The 23282-nt window shown below is 63.0% G+C and overlaps 1 protein-coding gene across 6 annotated transcripts in view; it reads left to right on the forward strand.

Moving 5' to 3' along the window:
* DGCR2 (DiGeorge syndrome critical region gene 2) overlaps positions 1–21914 on the forward strand; it is a 29275-nt gene extending 7361 nt beyond the window's left edge. The window contains exons 2-10 of one of the 6 annotated variants that reach the window (XM_043901056.1): positions 291–413; positions 8914–9039; positions 12605–12824; positions 13893–13969; positions 14287–14463; positions 15009–15212; positions 18148–18300; positions 18825–19061; positions 19976–21914. In XM_043901056.1, the coding sequence (XP_043756991.1) occupies positions 291–413; positions 8914–9039; positions 12605–12824; positions 13893–13969; positions 14287–14463; positions 15009–15212; positions 18148–18300; positions 18825–19061; positions 19976–20223 (1565 nt within the window). In that variant the 3' untranslated portion in view covers positions 20224–21914. The remainder of the gene's footprint in view (positions 1–290; positions 414–8913; positions 9040–12604; positions 12825–13892; positions 13970–14286; positions 14464–15008; positions 15213–18147; positions 18301–18824; positions 19062–19975) is intronic. The other 5 variants (XM_043901057.1, XM_043901061.1, XM_043901060.1 and 2 more) reach the window with 5 other exon arrangements.
* The last annotated feature ends 1368 nt before the right edge of the window (positions 21915–23282 follow it).

Consider the following 23282-nt stretch of genomic DNA (forward strand, 5'->3'; position numbering starts at 1 on the left):
CGCGTGCCAGGCGGGCTGCGTGCTCAGGGCCCCCTGCCCCACACACCTCCCGAGCCCCGGGTGCGCCCAGGCCGCGTGCTCAGGGCCCCCTGCCCCACACGCCTCCCGAGCCCCGGGTGCGCCCAGGCCGCGTGCTCAGGGCCCCCTGCCCCACACGCCTCCCGAGCCCCGGGTGCGCCCAGGCCGCGTGCTCAGGGCCCCCTGCCCCACACGCCTCCCGAGCCCCGGGTGCGCCCAGGCTGCGTGCCAGGCGGGCCGCGTGCTCAGGGCCTCCTGCCTTTGCCCTACAGAGCTGCGCTGCAACCCTGGCCAGTTTGCCTGCCGCAGCGGTGCCATCCAGTGCATCCCCCTGCCCTGGCGTTGCGACGGGCTGGTGACCTGCGAGGACGGGAGTGACGAGGCCGCCTGTCCGGGTGAGTGCGCGTGTGTGAGGCGGGCTGCAGGCCGGCTCTGCCTGAGCCTCCTGTGCGGGAGTTTCAGTGAATCCGTGGGAGAGCCTAGCCATGTTCGGCCCGGCGGCTTTTGAGCTTGGACTGAAGGCCTCCTGGAGTGACCACAGGAGATTATTTCATTGTCCTGCTGAAAGCCTACTAGAAGTACAACTAAAGACGTAAAACCACAGGGACCAAGAAAACGGGGAAAGATGACCCAGGGCTCGGTCGTGCCCGCAGTGTCTTTGGAAGATGAAAAGCAGACGGTGTTCCCGACAGCCTGCCCGCCAGGGGCTGGAAGGGGGCTGCAGCCGCTGTGCCCACAGCCCCTGCCAGCGGCTCCTGCTGCCATTGAGTCTGGGGTGCGTCTCCGTGGCGCTGGGAAGGTGTGGGGGATGTGGGTGCAGGGGCTCAGATCAGGGGGCGTGGCAGGCCTGCAGGGGGCGGTGGTCCTGGCAACGCTTTTCTGCACCTCCCTCCCCTGCCCACTCTCTGCTGCAGCCCCCCCGGAGGGTGGTTGATGGCTGGAGGTGACGTGCGTTTTGTGTGCTCCCTCCAGCCTTGTCAGCTGTTGGAAAGCACAGGCTCCCTGTGGTAAACCCCTTTTTGCTGGAAATAGCTGCCTGGGCCCTGTTCTCCTGAGTGACCAATCTCTGATGCAGATGGGGCTGTAAACAGCGTGTCAGAGTTTTAATGGAGAAGAAGTTGCAGCCTTATTAAGAAGCATTAGAAAAGACTTGAATAAAGAGGGTGTTCTTGGCAAGGAAGGCTCGGCGTGGTGAAGCTACCTGTTGGTCCGTTAGTCTGTGGGTTCAGTGCATCCCTGAAGGGTTTTTGGGAAAATGGAATGAGTCACTTGAGACATCTGGAAGGATCAAGTCCCAAGGTGGGGACTTGGAGAAGAGTCAGAGCACGAGGCTTCCTTCACGGCTGGCTCAGCAAAACCAGGCCGGCCATGAGACAGAAGAGCTGCCTGAAACAGAGTGGAGAGACTCGATACATGGCAGGAGGCGCCCTCGACCCTGCAGCTGGAGTGCTGGGGTCCCTGATGCCCCTGTCCAGAGATCAGCCGCAGGCTGCTTGGAGAGAAGCTCCTGGAAGACAGGAGGGGAGCAGACCTGTGTGACCTCGGTGTAGGGAACGGTCGTTTTCAAGTCACAGAAAAGGTCAACTTCGAGATAAAGCAGGGCGTTCCTGGTGGCTCAGGGGTAAAGAATCTTCCTTCAATGCAGGAGACACGGGTTCAATCCCTGATCTGGGAAGATCCCACGTCCCTCAGATTAGCTTAGCCCACGCACCACAACTACTGAGCCTGGATTCCACCACGAGAGAGGCCGCCCCAGGGAGACGCACAAGCACCGCAGCCAGAGGGAAGGCCAGGTGGCCACACAGACCCAGCACAGCTGAAAATAAATGCGATGGAGACGACCAGTTTTACCAGATTAAAGTTAAGTCTCCCTTTTATCAAAAAGTGCTGATAAAGAATGTGAACAGGCACGCCTTTGAGGGAGATTGTAGTCTAGCAAACATAGAGAAGGCCTGCGAGGGGGCAAGAGCTGGTCAGGCGTGTCACAGAGCAGCGAACACGGATGGTGCAGAGACAGGTAGACGCTCTGCGCCGGTGTGGTCAGGCGACAGCGAGCCCTGCTCGGCAGCTGCTCAGGTTGGTGGACCTCAGGACGCTGACCGCCTGGAGCCGGAGAGCCTGTGGGCGGCCTGGGAGTCTGGGTGCTGCCGAGAGGAGGCGCCAGGGCAGCCGCCGCAGCAGACAGCTTCCTGAGCCGCCCTCAGGTTTCTCGGGAGGCAGGGAAGGTGTCTGGCGTTCCCGTCTCGTCAGGAGGTTTCCGCAGTTTCTTGTGATCCACACAGAGGCTTTAGTGTAGTCAGTGAAGCAGAAGTAGATGGCTTTTGGAATTCCTTTGCTTTTTCTGTGATCCAGTGGATGTTGGCAATTTGATCTCTGGTTCTTCTGGCTTTTCTGAATCCAGTTTATACATCTGGAAGTTCTCGGTTCACGTACTACTGAAGCTTCGCTTAGAGAATTTTCAGCATAAACTTGCTAGCATGTGAGATGAGTGCAATTGTATGGTAGTTTGAACATTCTTTGGCATTGCCCATCCTTGGGATTGGAATGAAAAATGACTTTTTCCAGTCCTGTGGCCACTGCTGAGTTTTCCAAATTTGGTGGCATATTGAGTGCGGCACTTTAACAACATCATCTTTTAAGATTTTAAATAGCTCAACTGGAATTCCATCATCTCTACTAGCTTTGTTTGTAGTGATGCTTCCTAAGGCCCACTTGACTTCACATTCCAGGATGTCTGGCTCTAGGTGAGTGATAACACCATCATGGTTATCCGGGTCATAAAGACTTATTTGGTACAGTTGTTCTATGTATTCTTGCCACCTCTTGTACCTCTCATCTCCTTCAGTTAGATCCTTACTGTCTCTGTCCTTTATTGTGCCCATCATTGCATGAAATGTTCCCTTTACAGATCCAGGTTTTTTTGAAGCGATCTATGGTCTTTCCCATTCTGTTCTTTTCCTTTGCTTCTTTGCATTGTTGAAGAAGGCTTTCGGATTCATTTCTTCTTGCTATTCAATGAAAACTCTGCATTCAGTTGGGTGTATCTTTCCTTTTCTCCTCTGCCTTTTGCTTCTTTTCTTTTCTCAGCTACTTGTAAAACCTCCTCAGACAACCACTTTGCCTTCTTGCATTTCTTTTTCTTACGGCCGGTTTTGGTCATTGTCTCCTGTACAGTGTTACAAATCTCCATCCATAGTTTTTCAGATAATCTGTCTAGCAGATCTAATTCTTTGAATCTATTTGTCACCTGCACTGTATCGTCATAAGGGATTTGGTTTAGGTCATACGTGAATGGTCTAGTGGTTTTCCCTACTTCAGTTTAAGACTGAATTTTGTAGTAAGGACTTCATGATCTGAGCCACAGTCAGCTCCAGGTCTTGGTTTTGCTGACTCTATAGAGTTTCTCCATCTTTGGCTACAAATAATATAATCAGTCTGACTTCTGTGTTGACCATCTGGTGATGTCCATGTGTAGAGTCTTCTCTTATGTTGTTGGAAGAGGGTGTTTGCTGTGACCAGTGCATTCTCTTGGCAAAATTCTGTTAGCCTTTTCCCTGCTTCATTCTGTACTCCAAGGCCAAAGTTGCCTGTTACTCCAGGTATCTCTTGACTTCCTACTTTTGCATTCTAGTCCCCTATAATGAAAAGGACATCTTTTTTGGTGTTAGTTCTAGAAGGTCTTGTAGGTCTTCAGAGAACCATCAACTTCAGCGTCTTCGGCAGTTGTGGCTGGAGCATAGACTTGGATTGCTGTGATGTGAGTGGTTGAGGATGTACCATGTTTTGTTTAGCCAGGCTCTTAGTGTGGGCCTTTAGGTTGTTCTTGTTAGTTTGCTGTTACAGATAATGTCAATGAGTAACCTTGTGCATATGTGGGGTTGGGGGAGACTTTTCTGTTTGCGGGTTGGAGAGGTATCTTTAATGTGAATTCTTACATGTCAGATTGTTGTGTCGGGTATGTAGCTTTGCAGATTCCTCACTCTGCCACTGTGGGCCTAGGGTTTAGCTTTCGAGGTTCAAGTAAGTCGACAGTGAGTTCCTGCGACGGTAGGAGACGCTTGAGGCTGACAGACGCTAACCGGGACCGGATGCTGGAACAACGAGGGTGACCAGGTGCCTTTCGGCGTGCGGTCGCCTTCTCTGCGTCATCACCTGTCCTCCCGTCTTTAGACCTCTGTCGTCCTCTCTGCCGCTGTGTTTGTCTCTGTGACTCTGCCTTCTTTAAAGTCTTGCTGCTGGCCGCTCTCGCCTTCAGAGATGGCCCACACTCTGTGGAGCGTTCCTTTCTAAATAGCACTTTGTCTCTGGAAGCTGAGCTTCTTGAAGTCCTACGCGCAGGTGGATCTCAGCTTCAGGGCCGTGACTTAACGTCCTGTCTGGGTTACGCGTCTCAGGAGCTCCCTGCTGTTAACAGTTGCTGGGTGGGACGCGCCCGATTCAGGAATCACTTCGTAATGTCAGTAGGAGCTTCACCTTCACTCAGTTGAGTAGTTTTTTAACGAGTTTGGCTGGTAAACTGTCTTTGTGGTTGTGTCTGTTAACCTTCTTAAGACTCACTTCAGAGAAGACAAGCCCATATCATCCCGGAAAGGGCTGCCGGGCTCCTCGCAGAGATGCCCAGCTTGCCCTCGCCCTTAGCACCCTGCAGCCCCAGGACGGGAGGGACAGACGCGTTTTCCAGCTACAGGGTCGCTGAAAACTAAGTGCAAAGGATAATGCAGGGAGGTTACATAACTAACGATGGAAGTGCGGAGTGAATGTTTTTTAAATGATACTCATCCTATGCTGTGTTGATTGCAGTCCTAAAGGCCATACCTTTTTACAAACTGAAAGGAAATCTGTCCAGAAAAAAATGCATCTCTGACCAGTTATAAGCAGACCAGACATGGATCATAGGTCCCCCAGTGCTCCCCTGTGCTCACGGCTCCATACCTCTCCCTCCTCCCTCAGTGCTCCCCATGAGTTCACGGCTCCGTACCTCCCCCTCCTCCCTCAGTGCTCCCCGTGTGCTCAGGCTCCGTACCTCCCCCTCCTCCCTCAGTGCTCCCCGTGTGCTCAGGCTCCGTACCTCCCCCTCCTCCCTCAGTGCTCCCCGTGTGCTCAGGCTCCATACCTCCCCCTCCTCCCCTCAGTGCTCCCCGTGAGCTCACGGCTCCGTACCTCTCCCTCCTCCCCTCAGTGCTCCCCGTGAGCTCACGGCTCCGTACCTCCCCCTCCTCCCCTCAGTGCTCCCCGTGGGCTCACGGCTCCGTACCTTCCCCTCCTCCCCTCAGTGCTCCCCATGAGCTCATGGCTCCGTACCTCCCCCTCCTCCTGCAGTGCTCCTCCTGTGCTCAGGCTCCGTACCTCTCCCTCCTCCTTCAGTGCTCCCCATGAGTTCACGGCTCCATACCTCCCCCCCTCCCAGTGCTCCCCGTGTGCTCAGGCTCCGTACCTCCCCCTCCTCCCTCAGTGCTCCCCGTGTGCTCAGGCTCCGTACCTCCCCCTCCTCCCTCAGTGCTCCCCGTGTGCTCAGGCTCCGTACCTCCCCCTCCTCCCTCAGTGCTCCCCGTGTGCTCAGGCTCCGTACCTCCCCCTCCTCCCTCATTGCTCCCCGTGAGTTCACGGCTCCGTACCTTCCCCTCCTCCCTCCATGCTCCCCGTGAGTTCATGGCTCTGTACCTCCCCCTCCTCCCTCAGTACTCACTGTGAGCTCACGGCTCCGTACCTCCCCCTCCTCCCTCAGTGCTCCCCGTGTGCTCAGGCTCCATACCTCCCCCTCCTCCCTCATTGCTCCCCGTGAGTTCACGGCTCCGTACCTTCCCCTCCTCCCTCCATGCTCCCCGTGAGTTCATGGCTCTGTACCTCCCCCTCCTCCCTCAGTACTCACTGTGAGCTCACGGCTCCGTACCTCCCCCTCCTCCCTCAGTGCTCCCCGTGTGCTCAGGCTCTGTACCTCCCCCTCCTCCCGCAGTGCTCCCCGTGTGCTCAGGCTCTGTACCTCCCCCCGCAGTGCTCCCCGTGTGCTCAGGCTCCGTACCTCCCCCTCCTCCCTCAGTGCTCCCCGTGTGCTCAGGCTCCATACCTCTCCCTCCTCCCTCAGTGCTCCCCGTGAGTTCACAGCTCCGTACCTCCACCTCCCCCTCCTCCCGCAGTGCTCCCGGTGTGCTCAGGCTCCGTACCTCCCCCTCCTCCCTCAGTGCTCCTGTGCCGTCACAGGAAGGTACAGCCCCTTCTGTGGACTCAGACCTGAGACGTTCATGGGCCGGGATCATGGAAGGAGGCTGCTTTTGGACGTGGAACTAGCTGTGCGTTTACAGTTTTTCTCTCTGTGCTGCACACATTGTCCACGTCATGCGGGTGTCCCCGAGGGAATGAGACAGAGGTGGCGGCCCTGGGCTCCCCCAGACCGTGAGACCCCCCCACCCCAAGCACAGTGCCTGGCCCCCCTGAGGGCAGAGAGAATCAGTTGAAGGAACACGGGCAGCGTAACAGAAAGCCCGTTGGTAACCATGTGCCTGTGGGCTCTCCAGCTTTAGAAAGCCTGCGCTGGCTAACGGAGGCATTGGCTTTTGGACTACGGTTCTCGACCGCAGTTTGGCGTGAGACAAGAAAGCGGCGTGTTGCCCGCAGCCCGCACAGGCGCGTCTGGACACAGAGTGGGCTCACATTCTGTCTTTTATCCGCAAGTCCTCTCCACTTCCGACAGCCAAGTGCCCCGTGGGCTCCGCCACCGCCCTGGGTGGCTGTCTCAAGAGGAGCGCCCTTTCGGAGCCGTCAGGGCCGCACTCGGGCTGGATTCCAGGCTTGGAGCAGCCCCGGCCCCAGCTCAGGAGTGAGGCTGAGGTCCCCGCTCAGGGCTCAGTGCCCCCGGCTCCCGGGACACTCAGGCCGTGTGTGCTGGGTGGGGGGCACTGAGCGGGGAGCCGGGAAGGCAGACTCAGGCGCACAGGTGTGCAGAGGAATGGTGCAGATGCTCCACGCGCTGGGTCGCCTGCCCCGCCCTCTGCAGGCTGCAGATGGCTTCCCCACAGGCTGCCTCCTGGCCACCTGACGCCCGGCACCCCCAGCAGGGCTGGGCCTCCCCCTCCCCTGTGCCCCAGATTCCGTCTCTGAGCAGTCTGACCGGTCCTGACCGAGTGCCCAGGGCTCTGCGTGGTGGAACCCAGTGGAAGCACAGGTCTTGCTCGTTGGAGTGGCCAGGAGGTAGTGTGCAGTGCAGCCACGTGGGGCAAGCCTCCCCACGCCTGAGCCAGCCCCCAGGCGTGCCCACGCTGTGCCCTGCGTACCTCTGAGCCCCGCGGGGACCTGCCAGCCCCTCTGCCGGCTGCCCTGGGCCCCGGCTCTGCAAGCTCGCCCTGCGTCAGAGCCGAAGGCTGCAGCCTCCCCCTGAAGGAGAGCAGTGGTGCCCAGGTGTGTGCCTGGGGCCCCCAACATGAAGGGAGCCCCCTCCCCGGGTGGGAAAGAGAGCACTGGAGCCTCTCTCAGGCCTGGGGGCACAGTTGATGGGTGGGGGTGCTCGGCAAGCTGATCCCTCTGTTTTTGAGACGGGCTGTGGGAACTCCGAGGAAGTTCCGCCCAGCCATTGGTGCAGGTGGCACAGAGCTCCAGGGCCTCGGGTACAGACACGGCCGCTCCACCAGCTGGGGGCCAAGGGGAGCCCCACCGCTGTCGCTGCAGGCAGCACACAGCTCCGGGGCCTCGGGGTGCAGACACGGCCGCTCCACCAGCCAGGAGCCAAGGGGAGCCCCACAGCTGTCGCATTAGAGAGCCCCTCACGGGGCCTGCACGGCCGGCAGAAGTGACCTTCCCGCATGTAAAATGATCAAAGCTATCATAGTGTTAAGCTCACACTGCAAACCATGAACTCGTGTTTGACACGATCCCAATACTTTTAAGGATCTGTATACAAAAGGGAGGCTGGAAGGGCAGCCACCTCTAGAATAGTAACAGTCGGTCTGTTTTCCCCTTTTCAGACTTTTGTGATTCTGAAGTATTTTATATTGGATGTGTGTTATTTTATAATGAGAAAAAGTAACAGTGACTAAGTAGAAACAACATCGGGGAATGCCCTGGGGGTCCAGTGGTCAGGACTCCGGCGATTTGCACGGCAAACTCCGCTGCTGCTTGGAGAATTAGGGTCTTGTTGCCACAATCAGAAGGGTTTACGGCACCCCCCCCGCCCCTTGTCCTGCCCACTGGACTCACCCCTACACAAGCCCACAGTGTATGTGTCTGTCTGTGTGTGTGTGTGTGTGTGTGTGTGTGTGTGTGTGTGCGGGTGTCTGCAGCGTGGTGTGTCTGCAGACCGCTGTGGCCGCTGTGCTGACCTTGCAGCCGTGTCCTCTGCAGGGCCCGCGGGTGGGGCGCAGAGCCGTGGGGACGTGGCCTCCAGCGGGCCTGCTGCTGCCCCGGGCGAATCTCACTCCCCTGGGCCTCCTCACTCGGGCCTGCACGTCACCCTTGGACCATACACACGGAGCTGGTGTCTGCCTCCCCCTCGCCTTCATGCGTGTTCATGCTTGGGCCGTGCTGCGGGCCTGTTGCGCGGGTGCCTGGGGCCTGGCCTTGAGAGTGAGGGAGGGCAGGCGGGCAGAGTGGGGTCCCCGCCTGGGCTCCGCAGGGAGCCCCTGGGCCGGAGCTGCGGGGGTTCAGCAGGAAGGCTGACGGTGCTGGGCCCGCAGGGGCCTGTTAGGAAGCACAGCGGGGAGGCCCCATTTCGTGAAGAATGAAGACTTCCTGGGCGCACTCAGTGAGACGCGTGTGTGACCTGTGAGGCATGAACTGCACATTTGAAGGGTTCTGAGGAAACCTGAATAGACGGGCTCGCTGAGCGGCACAGCCGTCTGCCTGCCGGCGTTTCCGTCTGGCGCCTTGCCCTCCGATGTGTTTGCAGCCAGTGCTCTCTGTTTTCAGAAGTGAGTGGGCAGGCACGTCCCCACCATGGGAAGGAGGCTGCGGACCCCAGGCCAGGCCGGGCGCACGGCGGCGACCCCTCGCACCTGCACGCCATGAGCGTGGCGCAGCCCGTGCGGTTCGGCAGTAAGTTGCAGGCCTGCCCTGGCGCTGACCCGGGGCGCACCCCCCGGCACCCCGAAACACCCCGGCAGGCCTCCTCTGGCGGCTGGGGCGGCAGGGTGACCTGCCCAGGGCCTCCCGGCCAGGTGGGAAAGCCAAGGCCAGCACCAGGCCCTGGAGCTTTTCCCCCCGCACAGTGCTTGCCACGTGGGGCCCAGGTGGACCACCCTTTGGTCCATGGAGGAGGCCGCCCTGCCTCTGCTTAAAAAAATTGTTAGTAACTAGTTACTTAGTGACCTTCCTACAGCCTCAGCTCAGAAGAGTGCAGGAAGACCGAAGGGCGGCAGCACCGCTGACCGCCTGAGCAGCTGGGAGCAGATGGGCGTGGGCCTGGGTGGGGCGCTCCCGCCGCCTGCCCGGGGGCCCGCCATCCTGTCTGCCGCTTTACCCAGTGGGCGCAGCAGCCCATCCTGACCGCCCCAGCCCCCCAGCAGCAAGCCCGTACCCCCAGCCTCAGTGTCCCCACAGCCTAGGTGTCCCCCCTCAGTGTCCCCCAGCCTCAGTGTCCCCCCCAGTGTCCCCCTCAGTGTCACCCAGCCTCAGTGTCCCCCCTCAGTGTCCCCCAGCCTGTGTCCCCCCCAGTGTCCCCCTCTGTCCCCCAGCCTAAGTGTCCCCCCTCAGTGTCCCCACAGCCTCAGTGTCCCCACAGCCTCAGTGTCCCCCCTCAGTGTCCTCCTCAGTGTCCCCACAGCCTGTGTCCCCCTCAGTGTCCCCCCCAGTGTCCCCCCCTCAGTGTCCCCCAGCCTCAGTGTCCCCCCTCAGTGTCACCCCCCTCAGTGTCCTCCTCAGTGTCCCCACAGCCTCAGTGTCCCCCTCAGTGTCCCCCCCCAGTGTCCCCCCCTCAGTGTCCCCACAGCCTCAGTGTCCCCCTCAGTGTCTCCCCCCAGTGTCCCCCCTCAGTGTCCCCCAGCCTCAGTGTCCCCCCCCTCAGTGTCCCCCCTCAGTGTCCCCCTCAGTGTCCCCCCTCAGTGTCCCCCCTCAGTGTCCCCACAGCCTCAGTGTCCCCCCCCAGTGTCCCCCCCAGTGTCCCCACAGCCTCAGTGTCCCCCTCAGTGTCCCCCCCCTCAGTGTCCCCACAGCCTCAGTGTCCCCCCCCCAGTGTCCCCCCCCAGTGTCCCCACAGCCTCAGTGTCCCCCTCAGTGTCCCCCCGTGTCCCCCCCCAGTGTCCCCACAGCCTCAGTGTCCCCCCCCAGTGTCCCCACAGCCTCAGTGTCCCCCCCCAGTGTCCCCACAGCCTCAGTGTCCCCCCCCCCAGTGTCCCCACAGCCTCAGTGTCCCCCCCTCAGTGTCCCCCTTCAGTGTCCCGCAGCCTCAGTGTCCCCACAGCCTCAGTGTCCCCCCCTCAGTGTCCCCACAGCCTCAGTGTCCCCCTCAGTGTCCCCCCAGTGTCCCCCCCCCAGTGTCCCCCCAGCCTCAGTGTCCCCCTCAGTGTCCCCCCCTCAGTGTCCCCCAGCCTCAGTGTCCCCCCCTCAGTGTCCCCCTTCAGTCTCCCCCTCAGTGTCCCCACAGCCTCAGTGTCCCCCCCTCAGTGTCCCCCCTCAGTGTCCCCACAGCCTCAGTGTCCCCCCTCAGTGTCCCCCTCAGTGTCCCCACAGCCTCAGTGTCCCCCCTCAGTGTCCCCCCCCCGGGGTCCCCACAGCCTCAGTGTCCCCCTCAGTGTCCCCCCTCAGTGTCACCCCCCAGTGTCCCCACAGCCTCAGTGTTGTCCCCCTCAGTGTCCCCCCCTCAGTGTCCCCCCCCTCAGTGTCCCCCAGCCTCAGTGTCCCCCCCTCAGTGTCCCCCCCTCAGTGTCCCCCCTCTGTCGCCCCCCAGTGTCCCCACAGCCTCAGTGTCCCCCTCAGTGTCGTCCCCCTCAGTGTCCCCCCCCAGTGTCCCCACAGCCTCAGTGTCTCCCAGCCTCAGTGTCCCCCCCTCAGTGTCCCCCAGCCTGTGTCCCCCCCTCAGTGTCCCCCTTCAGTGTCCCCCTCAGTGTCCCCACAGCCTCAGTGTCCCCCCTCAGTGTCCCCACAGCCTCAGTGTCCCCCCCCAGTGTCCCCACAGCCTCAGTGTCCCCCTCAGTGTACCCCCCCAGTGTCCCCCCCCCAGTGTCCCCACAGCCTCAGTGTCCCCCCTCAGTGTCCCCCTCAGTGTCGTCCCCCTCAGTGTCCCCCAGCCTCAGTGTCCCCCCCCCCAGTGTCCCCCCCTCAGTGTACCCCCCAGTGTCCCCACAGCCTCAGTGTCCCCCTCAGTGTCGTCCCCCTCAGTGTCCCCCCCCAGTGTCCCCACAGCCTCAGTGTCCCCCTCAGTGTCGTCCCCCTCAGTGTCCCCCCCTCAGTGTCCCCCAGCCTCAGTGTCCCCCCCCAGTGTCCCCCCCTCAGTGTCCCCCTCAGTGTGTCCCCCCTCAGTGTCCCCACAGCCTCAGTGTACCCCCCCAGTGTCCCCCCCCCAGTGTCCCCACAGCCTCAGTGTACCCCCCCAGTGTCCCCCCCCCAGTGTCCCCACAGCCTCAGTGTCCCCCCCCAGTGTCCCCACAGCCTCAGTGTCCCCCTCAGTGTCGTCCCCCTCAGTGTCCCCCAGCCTCAGTGTCCCCCTCAGTGTCCCCCCCCAGTGTCCCCCCCTCAGTGTACCCCCCCAGTGTCCCCACAGCCTCAGTGTCCCCCTCAGTGTCGTCCCCCTCAGTGTCCCCCCCTCAGTGTCCCCCAGCCTCAGTGTCCCCCCCCAGTGTCCCCCCCTCAGTGTCCCCCTCAGTGTGTCCCCCCTCAGTGTCCCCCTCAGTGTCCCCCCCCTCAGTGTCCCCACAGCCTCAGTGTACCCCCCCAGTGTCCCCCCCCCAGTGTCCCCACAGCCTCAGTGTCCCCCCCCAGTGTCCCCACAGCCTCAGTGTCCCCCTCAGTGTCGTCCCCCTCAGTGTCCCCCAGCCTCAGTGTCCCCCTCAGTGTCCCCCCCCCAGTGTCCCCCCCTCAGTGTACCCCCCCAGTGTCCCCACAGCCTCAGTGTCCCCCTCAGTGTCGTCCCCCTCAGTGTCGTCCCCCTCAGTGTCTCCCCCCAGTGTCCCCACAGCCTCAGTGTCCCCCTCAGTGTCGTCCCCCTCAGTGTCCCCCCCCTCAGTGTCCCCCAGCCTCAGTGTCCCCCCCAGTGTGTCCCCCCTCAGTGTCCCCCTCAGTGTCCCCCCCCCAGTGTCCCCACAGCCTCAGTGTCCCCCACAGTGTCCCCACAGCCTCAGTGTCCCCCTCAGTGTCCCCCCCAGTGTCCCCCCCTCAGTGTCCCCACAGCCTCAGTGTCCCCCCCCGTGTCCCCCCCTCAGTGTCCCCACAGCCTCAGTGTCCCCCCTCAGTGTCCCCACAGCCTCAGTGCCCCCCCTCAGTGCCCCCCTCAGGGTCCCCCCTCAGTGCCCCCCCTCAGTGCCCCCCTCAGGGTCCCCCCTCAGTGCCCCCCTCAGGGTCCCCCCTCAGTGCCCCCCTCAGTGTCCCCGCAGGCCCCCGAGCCGCGTGGCCGCCGCTGTGTGTTGGCCTGGAGGGTCCTGACTGGGGCCGCCCGCCCGTCCTGCATGTTTCCTAGGGAAGTGCCCCGCGGGGTGGCACCATTATGAGGGCACGGCCAGCTGCTACCGCGTCTACCTGAGCGGCGAGAGCTACTGGGACGCGGCGCAGACCTGCCAGCGTGTGAACGGCTCCCTGGCCACCTTCTCCACCGACCAGGAGCTGCGCTTCGTGCTGGCCCAGGAGTGGGAGCAGCCGGAGCGGAGCTTCGCCTGGCAGGACCAGCACAAGTGAGCCGGGCGGGCCCGGGCCGCAGGGCATGTGGGGCACGTGGAGGGCGTCAGGGTGGGGGCTCGGGGCGGCGGCTCTCAGAAGGCAGGGATGGCGCCTGCGGTGGCGCCTTGGGCCAGCCCCTTCCGCTGGCCTGCTCGGTGCTCCTGCTGCAGCTGCAGGGGGTCTGGGCCCGAGTCAGGACGGGCTGCTCCGTGTGGGGCTCTGTGGGCCTGGCTCGCGGGCTGTGCTGGTGGACAGGGTCCTTCTGAGAGCCTGGGTTGGGCCAGGCCTGTGGCCAGTGCCCGCCATGGGCCTGCTCCTCCCTTCCCGAAACACCACGGGAACCCGGGGGTGACCAGGACGTGTGCTGGCTCTGAGCCTGGCTCTACACCTGAGGGCTCTGCAGTGTCGGAGAGAATGTGTGGACACCAGTCAACAGCCAGCCTCTCCCCAGCCCAGCGCTCGGGGCTTTGTTCTGGGGCCGGTGGGAGCTGAGGACCCATCCACACTGCTGGGGCGGGCCCCAGGGCACCCTCCCACGGGGCGTGGACCGCAGTGTGGCCAGAGCCCATGAGGGCAGGGGCTGGCACAGTGCCTGGTGGGGGTCCAGGGGTTTGCCCGGTGATCTTAGAAGCCCATAGCTCGCAGGGTGGTGGTGAGTGCTTACAGAAGGGGGAGGGCGGGCCGTGCCCTCAGCTGGGTGCACGCAAGTGGGGCTGCAGGGGCCGTGGGCATCCCCAGGGCCGGGTGGGGCGCCCCTGAGTGCCAGCCAGGCGGGGCCTGGTGGCACGCTGCCCTGGGGCTGGGGGTCCATAGGGCCTGCAACGCAGGCCCTAGGGTGGTTTTGCTTAGATGGGATCTGTCTGGTAAGATTCGCTGATAAGAGCAGTCTTGGCAGGAGTCACCCAAGATGAAAACTTCCTCTGACAGGTGAATTTGTATAGAATTTTAATAATTTTATTAAAACTAAGTATGAACCTTTGAAAAGACCATTCATGCTTTTGAGGCTCACATTGTAAAGGTCAGCGAAAGTATTAAAGGCACACACTCAGAGCGGGCGCCTCCTGCAATCTGCCTTCCTGCAGGCTGTGGGTCGGCTACCAATACGTCGTCACTGGCCGGAACCACTCCTTAGAAGGACACTGGGAGGTGGCGTCCAAAGGTGAGGCTCCCTGGCCTTTGCGCAGACGCGCTGAGCTCGGCTGCCCGAGCTCTCCTGGCAGGCAGCCCGGAGTGCGGGCGCCGTGGCTGACACAGCAGAGCCCGCGGGGCCCCGCCCCTCCCAGCTGCTGGGGTGAGCCCCTCACCTGCAGAGTGCCGGCGTGTCCCCCGGGGAGGAAGGGGCATCCTCCCCCGTCCCATGGGCTCTGCCGACCCCCGAAGCGTGTCCCTGCCCACCCACCCCATGCAGAGCTGCGCACAGAGGAACGGAGGCGGGCGGTCCCCGTGATGCCGTCTGTCGGTCCGCCCGCCCCGCAGGTTCCTCAGAGGTGCTGCTGCCCCCGGACCCCGTCTTGGCGGCGGCCACGGCGGAGGGCGACAGCGTGTTCTGTGCGCAGCTGCAGTGCTTCCACTTCCCCACGCTGCGCCACCACGACCTGCACAGCTGGCGCGCCGAGAGCTGTCAGGACAAGTCCTCCTTCCTGTGCAAGAGGAGTGAGCAGGGCCCGCCCCCGGGGTCTCAGCCCACCCGCCCTGCCCCCGGGGGTGTCTCAGCCCACCCGCCCCGCCCCGGAGGGCCTCAGTACACCCGCCCCCGCCCCCGCCCCCGGGGTCTCAGCCCACCCGCCCCGCCCCCGGGGGTGTCTCAGTATACCCGCCCCCGCCCCCGGGGTCTCAGCCCACCCGCCCCGCCCCCGGGGGTGTCTCAGTATACCCGCCCCGCCCCCGGAGGGCCTCTCAGTATACCCGCCCCGCCCCCGGGGTCTCAGCACACCCGACACCTGGGGTCCACAGGGACCCCTCAGCACTCCTGACTGTCTGGGGACCTCTGACCTGGAGGCACCTGGGGCCTGGGCGGTGGTATCCCCTGTGACCACTCGCTCCTTCCCAGGGTAGATGGAGGCCCCGCCGCGCCTGGTGTGTCCAGAGCCCCGACTCCTTCCTCACCTCGCCCGCTCTCCACAGCCCCAGCGCCCCCGGCCTGTAGTGCCAGGGCTCTCCCGGGCGGCTGACGAGCAAGTCCCCTGTGCCTGTTGCAGGTCAGACCTGTGTGGACATAAAGGACAATGTGGTGGACGAAGGCTTCTACTTCACCCCCAAAGGGGACGACCCGTGCCTGAGCTGCACCTGCCACGGCGGGGAGCCCGAGATGTGCGTGGCCGCGCTGTGCGAGCGGCCGCAAGGTTGCCAGCAGTACCGCAAGGACCCCAAGGAGTGCTGCAAGTTCATGTGCCTGGACCCAGGTGAGGCCTGCGCCTGGGGCCAGGCTCCTCTCCACCCGGAGCTGGCTTCCACCTCGGCCTCCCCTGGAGTACTTCGGTGTCTGCGTGTGGTGTTGGGGGGAGCTTAAGAAAAAGCTGAGGCGCTGTCCACAGTCCTGACACAGAGCTCCCGCTTGGTGGTGTCCCCAGGTGGACGTCAGGGGTGGGTGGTTATGTGGTGACCTGTCCTTCCGCCTCCTTACATTTACCCTTACCCTGATGTGTACATCTCGTAGAGTAGGCACACCATCTGTATGCTATGAGCGTAAGATGCTGATGAAAGAGAGGCGTGAGTATACCATGTTCATGGATCAGAAGACAGTTATCAGTAGGAGGTGAATTCTCCCTCAGATTACCTATGGATTCTGCACAGTCTCAATCAGAATTCCAGCAGAGTTTTTTGTAGAAGTTGACAAGCTGATTCTAAAATTTATGTGGAACTGCAGAGGAAGTAGAATAGCCAAGCCAGTTTTTGAAAAGAAGAAAGTTAGAGGGCTCACAGTACCTGGTTTAAAACTTACTCTGTAGTCGTAGGAATCGAAACGGTGATTTCAGCAGATGACACATAGATCAGGGGAACAGAAGAGAGTCTAGAAATAGTCCACATGTACGAGTCAGCTGATACTTAACAGAAGTACTAAAGCAATTCAGTGAAGAAAGGTTGGACTTGGAACAAATGGTGCTGGAACAATTGGAAATCCCTAAGCCAGACAAAAATCAACAAATGAACCTTATACTACACTCCCTGCTGTGTTCAGAGTTGATGCCAAAATGTTCACACACCTGTCTCAACCTTCATAAAACTTCCAGAAGCACGCACACGTTCTTTTATTTTTAATTTTTAAAATATTGACCAAGGTTTAATTGGTTTGCCATGTTTTAGCTTCAGGTGTCCAGCAGAGAGAATGAGTTACACATACAGCCACTTTTTTTTTTTTTTTTTTGGTTTGTTTCTTTATTTCATCCACTTTTTTTTAAGGTTCTTTTCCCCTATAGGTTATTATAGAGTGCTGAGTGGAGTTCCCTGTGCTGTCCAGTAGGTTCTGTTTTATAATAATACATAGTGATGTCTATGTGTCAGTCCCAGTCTCACAGTTAATGCCTCCCCAGCATACATTCTTTTAAAATTAAGTCTTTTAATAGAAAAAACAATAAAAAATTTTTGTGACCTTGGGATACACAGCATTTTTAGATTAAAAGAAAACATTAATAGATCACACTTCATCAAAATCAGAAACTTCTGTTTGTGGAACACCCTTGAGGAAATGAAGAGATAAAGCACCAACAGAGAAAGACAGATGAGACCCCAGAGCTCTTTTGTGCAGACTATGGAAAGACTCTCAACTGAAAAATACGCAAATAGGCCACCCAGAGGAAGATCAGGCTGCCTCCTGCCTCGAGGGTGTGGGCCGGGAGCTGAGGGGCGCTTCTGTGCACTGGCCTGTCCCAGAGCTGCCTCAGAGACTGGGCCCCGATGCCCGCCGCCTATCCCCCCCCGGGCAGGGCCCGAGCGCCCACAGGGCCTGGGTGGCCTCTGTCCCCGAGGACGCTGCTCTCCTCTGCATCTGCTTGCTGGTGCCTCCTGCCACTGAGCTCCGGGGGCGGCCATCAGGGACATTGACCGTGTCCTGGGGTCTACCCCTGGCCGGGTAGGAATTCGTTATTGCAGAGCGCGCGCCCCATGCTGGGACCTCTGAGCTAACCACAGGTCGGCAGATACCCCGGCCGCCCCCCGCCGATGGGTGGGCTCTGGAGGGGCTGTGCCCTTTCACACACTGCTCCCCAGCGTCTCAGCAGGACACACAGCCTGCAGGGGGAGTCTGTGTGAGCCTGGCCATGAAGCGTGTCCTCAGGCTGTGGTTGGGTGCCTGCCCGTGCGGCAGAGGCAGGGGGTCGAGAGGGGACCTGGAGGCTCCACACTCAGGCCACCCCTGCCCTGGGAAGCCCCCTGGTCTCCACGCTGGGTCCAGGGGCAGGCGTTCCGATGCTGTGACGTGATGCCCGTGACCGCTGCATGGGCGAGAGCCCGGGGCTGCCGACCCTGCCCTCTGCCCCCGCCACGCCCAACAGGCCTGGCGTGCATCGGGCAAGGTGGCCAGGCCCTGGGCTGGTGCCGCCAGGGTGCTGACCCGCGTCCCCGCCACGCCCACCAGAGGTGTCACCAGACGATGCCACGGTCCCCCAGGGTGTGGAGCCACCGGCCCGTAGCAGAGCAGCAGCAGCACCTCCCAGGGTGGAGGACTTCAGGATGCCGGCTGGCAGGGTGGGTCGGCGCCCGCCGGAGCCTCTGCCCTGAGGCGTCCGGTGCAGGTGTAGGGCCCGCTCCAGCCCCAGGGAGCTGCTGGGGGCCCTGGGCCCTCCCCCCAGAGCAGGCCCTGCCAGACTTGATCAGGTCAGACCATGACCCAGGGGAGAGATGAGGGCAGGGGCCCCGAGGGGAGGACGTCCTTTCTGGCTGGCCACCTCTCCCTCCTGGGGGACCCCGGTGCGCAGTGGAGCCCCTGCGGAGGCCCTGGCTCCCCACCCCCAGAGAGGGCCAGCAGGTGGGTGGGCGCGGGGAAGTTAGGAATCAGAAGAGCCACTGGCAGGGCAAGGGGAGGTGGGGGCTGGGAACTGGGACTCGGGGGTCCTGGGGGCACATCCAGACCCTCTGATCACCTGGGGGCTCCGGGTGAGCCCAGCCTCTGTGAGCACTGTGGTGCAGGGCGGGCAGAGCTCTGTGGCCAGGCCTAAGCTTGGACGGCTGACCTCAGCTCCCCGCCCAGGACACTCCTCCCTGCTGGGCCCTGCGGCCAGCAAGGTCCTGCTCAGCCCGGTGATGATGGACAGGTGGGGCGGAGCTGAGGCTAGGCTGCAGTCCCGCGGCGCTGGGGGGTCGGGGGCGCGGAACCCCTGAGCGCTGCCCTCCCTCCCGCAGACGGCGGCAGCCTGCTGGACTCCATGGCCAGTGGGATGCGCCTCATCGTCAGCTGCGTGTCGTCCTTCCTCATCCTCTCGCTGCTGCTCTTCATGGTCCACCGGCTGCGCCAGAGGCGCCGCGAGCGCATCGAGTCCCTGATCGGGGCGAACCGTGAGTGTCCTGCCCGCCCAGCGCCCGGCAGGCCGTGGCCCCTGTCGGAGGAGGGGGGTGGCGCTGCCCGCCCCCGCCCTCGGCGTCCGTGTGGTGGGAGGGGCGCCGGCCCCAGGGCCGTGTGGGCAGCTGTCCGGCCGCCTGCCCTGGAGACCCGGGTGCGCGTGGCTGGTGGCCGCTTGGGGGCGTGGCCCACCCTTGGCGCAAGTGGTTGTGCGTCCTCCCGTGCCGCCTAGCTTCCGAGATCCCTCTCACCAGGTGAGCAAGCGGCCAGGCTGCGGGTCCAGGACGCGGGGCCTCGGGTGTGAAGGGCCCGCCTCACGTGGGCAGCGAGGCTCTCCACTACCCTCCTGGGGGCGGAGTTGCAGGGTGGGCGTCAGGCCGGGGCGTCGGAGCCAGGCTGTCGCTGACTGCGGCGCGGAGGCAGGTGGCAGCCGGCAAGGGCATGTGGCCGCCGGGGTGCGCGGTTCCGCACCTGGGGGGTCCGGCCCAAGTGACGGCCCCACGCCCCTTTCCCCGTCCAGTGCACCACTTCAACCTCGGCCGCAGGATCCCCGGCTTTGATTATGGCCCTGATGGCTTCGGCACGGGCCTCACACCCCTGCACCTTTCCGACGATGGGGAAGGTGGGACTTTCCACTTCCACGATCCCCCTCCTCCCTACACCGCGTACAAGTACCCGGACATCGACCAGCCTGATGATCCGCCGCCACCCTATGAGGCCTCCATCAACCCGGACAGCGTGTTCTACGACCCCGCAGGTGATCCTCAGGGCGTGGGAGCCCGCAGCATAGGCCCCATTCTTCCCGTTAAGGTGGCCCTGCTGCCGGGGTGGGCGGGCTCACCCTGTTCCTGCCTCCCTCCTGGGGCCCCTCAGCTGGGCCCTGTGGGGAGGGGGTCCCGGGCGGGGTGCACGTGTGGCTAGCTGAGGCCACGCCCCGCGGCGGGCCCTCCTGTCTGCGGGAAGAGAGCCGATGAGTGAGTCTGGTCCGTCTGACGCTGTGGAAGACCAGTCGTCAGGGGTGGCACAGAGGGACACCGGGTGCCCGTCCACAGCCTGGCCCGGACACACGCAGGAGTCCCTACCGAGTCCCCGTGTCACACACGTGCGTGCGGTCACGCACACGCACAGACACGACGTGGCAGGCAGGCTTTGCAAGGCCGGCGCTGCCATGACCTGGTCTGTTAGGTCAGCGTTCCCTCCGGTGTGGCCGCCATAGGCAGAAAACTCTTGGACCTGATTTCTGCCCTGGGGAGAGGTCGCCGCCTGCTGGCCGGGACGGGGAAGAGCGAGGGGTGCCCCTGGGACAGCGGGTCTCTGACGCCTCCGAGGGCGGGACAGCAGAGTGTGCGTGCACGGGGCCTCAGCCTTGTTCCCCCGGGCCCAGCGTCCAGAGCGCGTATGGGAGTCGGGGCTGCCCTGACCCCCTCAGGCAGGCTGTTCTCGGGACCCCTGCCCTGGCCGTCGCCCTCTCCTGCCCCCGTGTTCCAGCCCGTGCCTCGTGCGTGTGAGTGAGGACCCCCTTTCTTCTGCTGTCAAAGCGTGTTCCTTCCCCCATGCACACCCACCGGGGTCTGCTCACAGCGGGACTCACGCTTGCCCATGAAGCCCCCACATGGTGCGGCTGCTGGGAGCCGCCCCACCCCACTGACGCCTGTCTCCTCCCTCCCGCAGATGACGACGCCTTTGAGCCGGTGGAAGCCGCCCCTCCCGCCGCTGGGGACGGCAGCGGGGAGGGCACGGTGCCCCGGCGCCCGGAGCGCACCCCCGGGGCCCCTCTGGCCGACCTGGAAGACTCGGCCGACAGCAGCAGCGCCCTCCTGGCGCCGCCTGAGCCCTGCCCGGGTGGGGGCGCCCCTGCCCCAGAAGCGCTGCCAGGGGGCGGCCGGCATAGCCGAGGTTCCCTCAACACCGTGGTGTAGAGGACGGCCCGCTGCCCCGACGGGCGGGGCACCTGTCCGCCCTGAGAAAGACACTGGTGTCCATGGGCAGCGTGAGGACTGGAGGCAGCCTGGGCCCGGGCCGCGCACACATGCGGCCCCCAGGGAGCACCCAGCGCATCCCACCCGCAACCCGGGGCTCCCTGAGGGCTCAGACACGGGCGACTTCCGGTTCCTGTCTCTTTTTAAACGGCTGGGCTGGCAGAGTTCACAGAGGAGGCGCAGCGGGCTGCCGTGGGGAGGGTCACCCCGGCTCTGCTGGGCTTGACTGTTGCCCCGGCGTGGGCACGCCTGATCTGAGGACTGTCGACGGCCTGGGCGGGCGCCTTAGGGGCTGCTCTGGGGGCGCCCCCAGCTCCCGTTGTCACACGGTGGGCCTGGCCTGGGGCCCTTCTGCCGAGGCCCTGAGGTGGGGCTGCTGGCTCTGTGCTGTGTTCCCCGCTGGGCTCCGTGAAGCCAGGTGCCCGCCCCGAGGCTCCCCCAGCACCATGCATGGCGCCCCCGCAGCCCTGGAGCCAGGCGGTGGCCTCCAGCCTGCCCGGGTGTCCCGCCCTGGGCCTCGCTGCGGCAGGAGCCTGGGTGCCCCCGCTCCTGCTGGCCCTGCCCCCACCCCACCTTGTGTGTGCCATAAAGGGTCGTGTCCCAGGGGGAGGGGCTGAAACTCACGTCCTGGGCTGTCACCTGGAAGCCCGATTCCTGCCCACCACCGCCATCACCGGAACCCGGTGGCCGCATGCCACCTTCCTGTCCCCAGCAGCAGGGTGCTGGGTGCCCTGCCCCACGGGGCGTTTGACTGAGGCTCCCTGTTGCCTGCTTCTGGGCAGTGGTCTTGTCTCCTGACACGGGGCTTTTAGCATTTCTGAGGTTTGGAGATTAAGCGGGTTTTGTGCGATTTTTAGCACATCCATATCTTTTCTACGTTGAGTGTCTGGGTCTTTCCTTTTCTGTGTGCATGTGTGTCTGTGTCCATGTGTCTGCAGGCAGCGGCCAGCCGCGGGGACTCACCTGGGGCCCCTTGCAGCCTCTGCGGGCCAGCAGCAAGGAGGGGGTGACAAAGAGGGTGATGCCGGGCCATGCCGGTGCAGTCTTTGTGCGGACTGTTTTCTTCCTGGGTGGCGTGAGATGCTCGTGTTGCCCCCAGGAGCCAGTGCTGGAGGCCTCACCGTGCAGGGGGCTGTGTGCTGCATGGGCCTGCACCCCCCGCGGCGGGCCCGAAGTGCTGAGAGGGAGAAGGTGCGTCCTGCCACCACTGTGTGCTGGGCACAGCGGTCACCGCAGGCCTAGCTGGTGCAGGTGAGGGTCGTGAGCACTCTTGCTTTGGGGTGGGCACCCTGAGGGGCCTGGCCCAGACCTGACCCGTGCGCACAGGATGTGTGGGGACCGAAGGGTGCTGGGCCAGTCAGGTGGGTGAGGGTGCTCGGGGCTGCCGCGGTGGGCCGCAGTCGGCCGAGTCCTGGCCAGCCCTGCTTGAGAGTCCTGTGTGCCTGGGGGGGCTCCTGGCTGCCTGTTGCGGGTGGGTGTCCACACTCCACTGTCTCAAGGCCTGTCCATGTTTTCCTTTCACTAAGGGTTTCTAGTTTGGGTTTATTTTTGGTTGGGTTGGCACTAATTCTTTTCTTAAGATGCTGTGAGAACCATTTCATCCAAATGCCAAATAAACCTGTGTTCTGGAAGAAGTGTGGGCGGTCCTTGGTGCCACCCCAGCTGGGGTAGGAGGCCCCAGCCGCCTCCGCAGACCGGGACAGGCGTGGGGCTCAGAGACCCGCGTCCTGTTCTCTGACCGTGTTCTTTAGTGACTCGCCAGTTGCTGGTGTGCGGACCAGCGGGCGCCCAGCGGACTCGGCCCAGGCAGTCCTGCTGCCGTCCTAACGCAGTCTGCGGCAGCGCGCGGAGTCGGGAGAGGCCCTGGGGGTTGGGGAGGCGGCCTGAACGCCGGCGAGCGGCAGGCGGGCCCGTCAGCACCGCGGACAGCGCCGGGGGGGGTGCGGGGCCCCGGCCGAGCCTCTGGGGCGACTGAGGCTGCCGCTCACCGCGGCACCACGCCGGCCGGCCTTGGCGCTCGCCTTCCTCGCGGTGCGGCTGGCGGTATGCGCTCTGACTCTGAACCTGCTCATCTCTGAGCCTCACCCCGTGGGATGCTTCCTCTCCTCCACGTGACGCCCTGCCCCTGGCGAGGAGCGTCGCTTGAGAAGGAATGTGGAGTCGGGGAAGAGGAGACCAGGGTCTGCCTGGCATCCACTGTCCCACGACATGGCTCCCACCCTTGGACGGCGCTGGGATGGTGCTCAGGCCGGGATGGGTCCGCAGGTGCCTGGTGCTACGACTCCCGGGACACCAAGCTGCTTGTAGTCGGTGGCCCTGTTAGCCTCCCGTGTGGCCAGCCCAAGCAGGAGCAGTGGTGGAGGCCCCTGGGGTGGGAGATCCTCCCCGCCCCCTTCCTGGAGAGCAGCTGCCTGAGGGGAGGGGCCGCCCCTGAGACAGTGCTGTATGCGCTCTGGCCAAGCCAGGTTGGCAGGGAGGGCAGTGCTGACCTGTCTGGCGGGGCCTGGGTGTGTGTGGGGTGGCCACTTCCTCTGTGCCCCTGTGTCTCCTGAGCCCCCCTAGAGACCCGAACCTGCTCCTCCAGGCCCCATCCATTGGAAGGAGACGGCCCCAGCCGGTGGGGCCCAGCCCAATCCCCGTCAATATCCACCTTCACCGGGTCCAGTGGGACCCCACTCTCGGGCCCTTCATCTTCCAAGGCTATGACTCTGCACCTCCAGGCCTATGGACCCTGCAGAATGATGGTCATACGGGTCAGCACCCAGGTCAGGATCCCCCCACTGACAGGAACACAATCCCCCGCACAAGGATCCGGACCACCGCACAGGAGACGAGACGCCATCCAGGGACCAAAGACCCCCGACAAGGGTCAGGAAGCCCCCGGAACGGACAAATACCCTCTACTTTCTAGATGGGATGCCCCCACAGGAACCAAAGTCTCCATAAGCGGCACAGAAACCACACAGTGGTCGAGTCCCCAGCAGAGGTCAGGGACCCTG

Source organism: Cervus elaphus, chromosome 5 (genome assembly GCF_910594005.1).
Source record: "Cervus elaphus chromosome 5, mCerEla1.1, whole genome shotgun sequence".
In the NCBI taxonomy this organism is placed as follows: domain Eukaryota; kingdom Metazoa; phylum Chordata; class Mammalia; order Artiodactyla; family Cervidae; genus Cervus; species Cervus elaphus.